This window comes from Haliotis rufescens, unplaced genomic scaffold (assembly GCF_023055435.1).
Source record: "Haliotis rufescens isolate VD_foot unplaced genomic scaffold, xgHalRufe1.0.p SCAF_1, whole genome shotgun sequence".
Taxonomy (NCBI): Eukaryota; Metazoa; Mollusca; class Gastropoda; order Lepetellida; family Haliotidae; genus Haliotis; species Haliotis rufescens.
The window spans coordinates 18,534,566-18,536,131 of NW_025963779.1; the positions used below are offsets into that span (position 1 = coordinate 18,534,566).

The following is a 1,566-nucleotide window of genomic DNA, read 5'->3' on the forward strand; positions in this document are numbered from 1 at the left end:
ATTTGATACACTTCGCGATCTAAGATCCGTTTCATCACAATATAGATCTTGATTATCGATCAGATCGTCTTGACTGTGCGCCGCCATTTTGTTTGAAGCAAATGCAAGTGATACGAGAGGTGAAATCTGATTGGTCCACAGGAGAGGCACAGAAGGGACAAAACTCGTAATAGCCACTGGTGGCGCTACGATCGAGCCCAGGAATTCCAGCCAAGTTCGGCAAGGGTGGAAACTGGACTTTTAAAGCCAGTTAACGCTATTGTCTCGGGAAGATGGTCTAGCGGATGTCATCACAAACTTCATCTAAAAGAGAATGCCATTGTTCTCATTTTTCTCCATAATCCCCCCCACACGACCTGTCCACAGATCTATTGATGACATCCCACAGAATCTCCCCACACAACCTGCCAACAGATTTTTTAATGACATCCCACAGAATCTCCCTCCACGACCTGCACATAAGATCTATTGATGACATCCCACAGAATCTCTCCACACGACCTGCCAACAGATCTATGGATGGCATCCCACATAATCCCCCCACACGACCTGCGAACAGATCTTTTGATGACATCCCCCAGAATCTCCCCACACGACCTGCCCACAGATCTATTGATGACATCCCCCAGAATCTCCCCACACGACCTGCGAACAGATCTTTTGATGACATCCCCCAGAATCTCCCCACACGACCTGCCCACAGATCTATTGATGACATCCCCCAGAATCTCCCCACACGACCTGTCCACATATCTATTGATGACATCCCCCAGAATCTCCCCACACAACCTGCCAACAGATCTATTGATGACATCCCCCAGAATCTCCCCACACAACCTGCCAACAGATCTTTTAATGACATCCCACAGAATCTCCCTCCACGACCTGCACATAAGATCTATTGATGACATCCCACAGAATCTCTCCACACGACCTGCCAACAGATCTATGGATGGCATCCCCCAGAATCCCCCCACACGACCTGCGAACAGATCTTTTGATGACATCCCCCAGAATCTCCCCACACGACCTGTCCACAGATCTATTGATGACATCCCCCAGAATCTCCCCACACGACCTGCCAACAGATCTATTGATGACATCCCCCAGAATCTCCCCACACGACCTGCCCACAGATCTATTGATGACATCCCCCAGAATCACCCCACACGACCTGCGAACAGATCTTTTGATGACATCCCCCAGAATCTCCCCACACGACCTGCCCACAGATCTATTGATGACATCCCCCAGAATCTCCCCACACGACCTGTCCACAGATCTATTGATGACATCCCCCAGAATCTCCCCACACAACCTGCACATACGCTCTTTCGATGACCTCCCACAGAAACTGACGCTCTTCGTCAGAGGCAACAGATGCAAGGGTTAGTCCACCTTCTGTACACTTCTGTCTGGCCCCCGAGAAGGAGTTGTGGCATGTGTAGATGTGGAAGCAGACCGACTCTCCACACTCCGACCTGGACGGCTCGCAACCGGAACTTAGCTGAACTGGAATGAAAAAACATAAACTGTTGGCCTTGCCACACGAAATATGTTAATACG

The 1,566-nt window shown here is 49.7% G+C and overlaps 1 protein-coding gene across 1 annotated transcript; it reads left to right on the plus strand.

Moving 5' to 3' along the window:
• The first annotated feature begins 374 nt into the window (after window positions 1–374).
• LOC125384459 (swi5-dependent recombination DNA repair protein 1 homolog) lies at window positions 375–905 on the plus strand. Its single transcript, XM_048403787.1, has one exon. It carries the CDS (start codon window positions 375–377, stop codon window positions 903–905), a length of 531 nt encoding a protein of 176 aa, XP_048259744.1.
• Window positions 906–1,566: the final 661 nt, after the last annotated feature.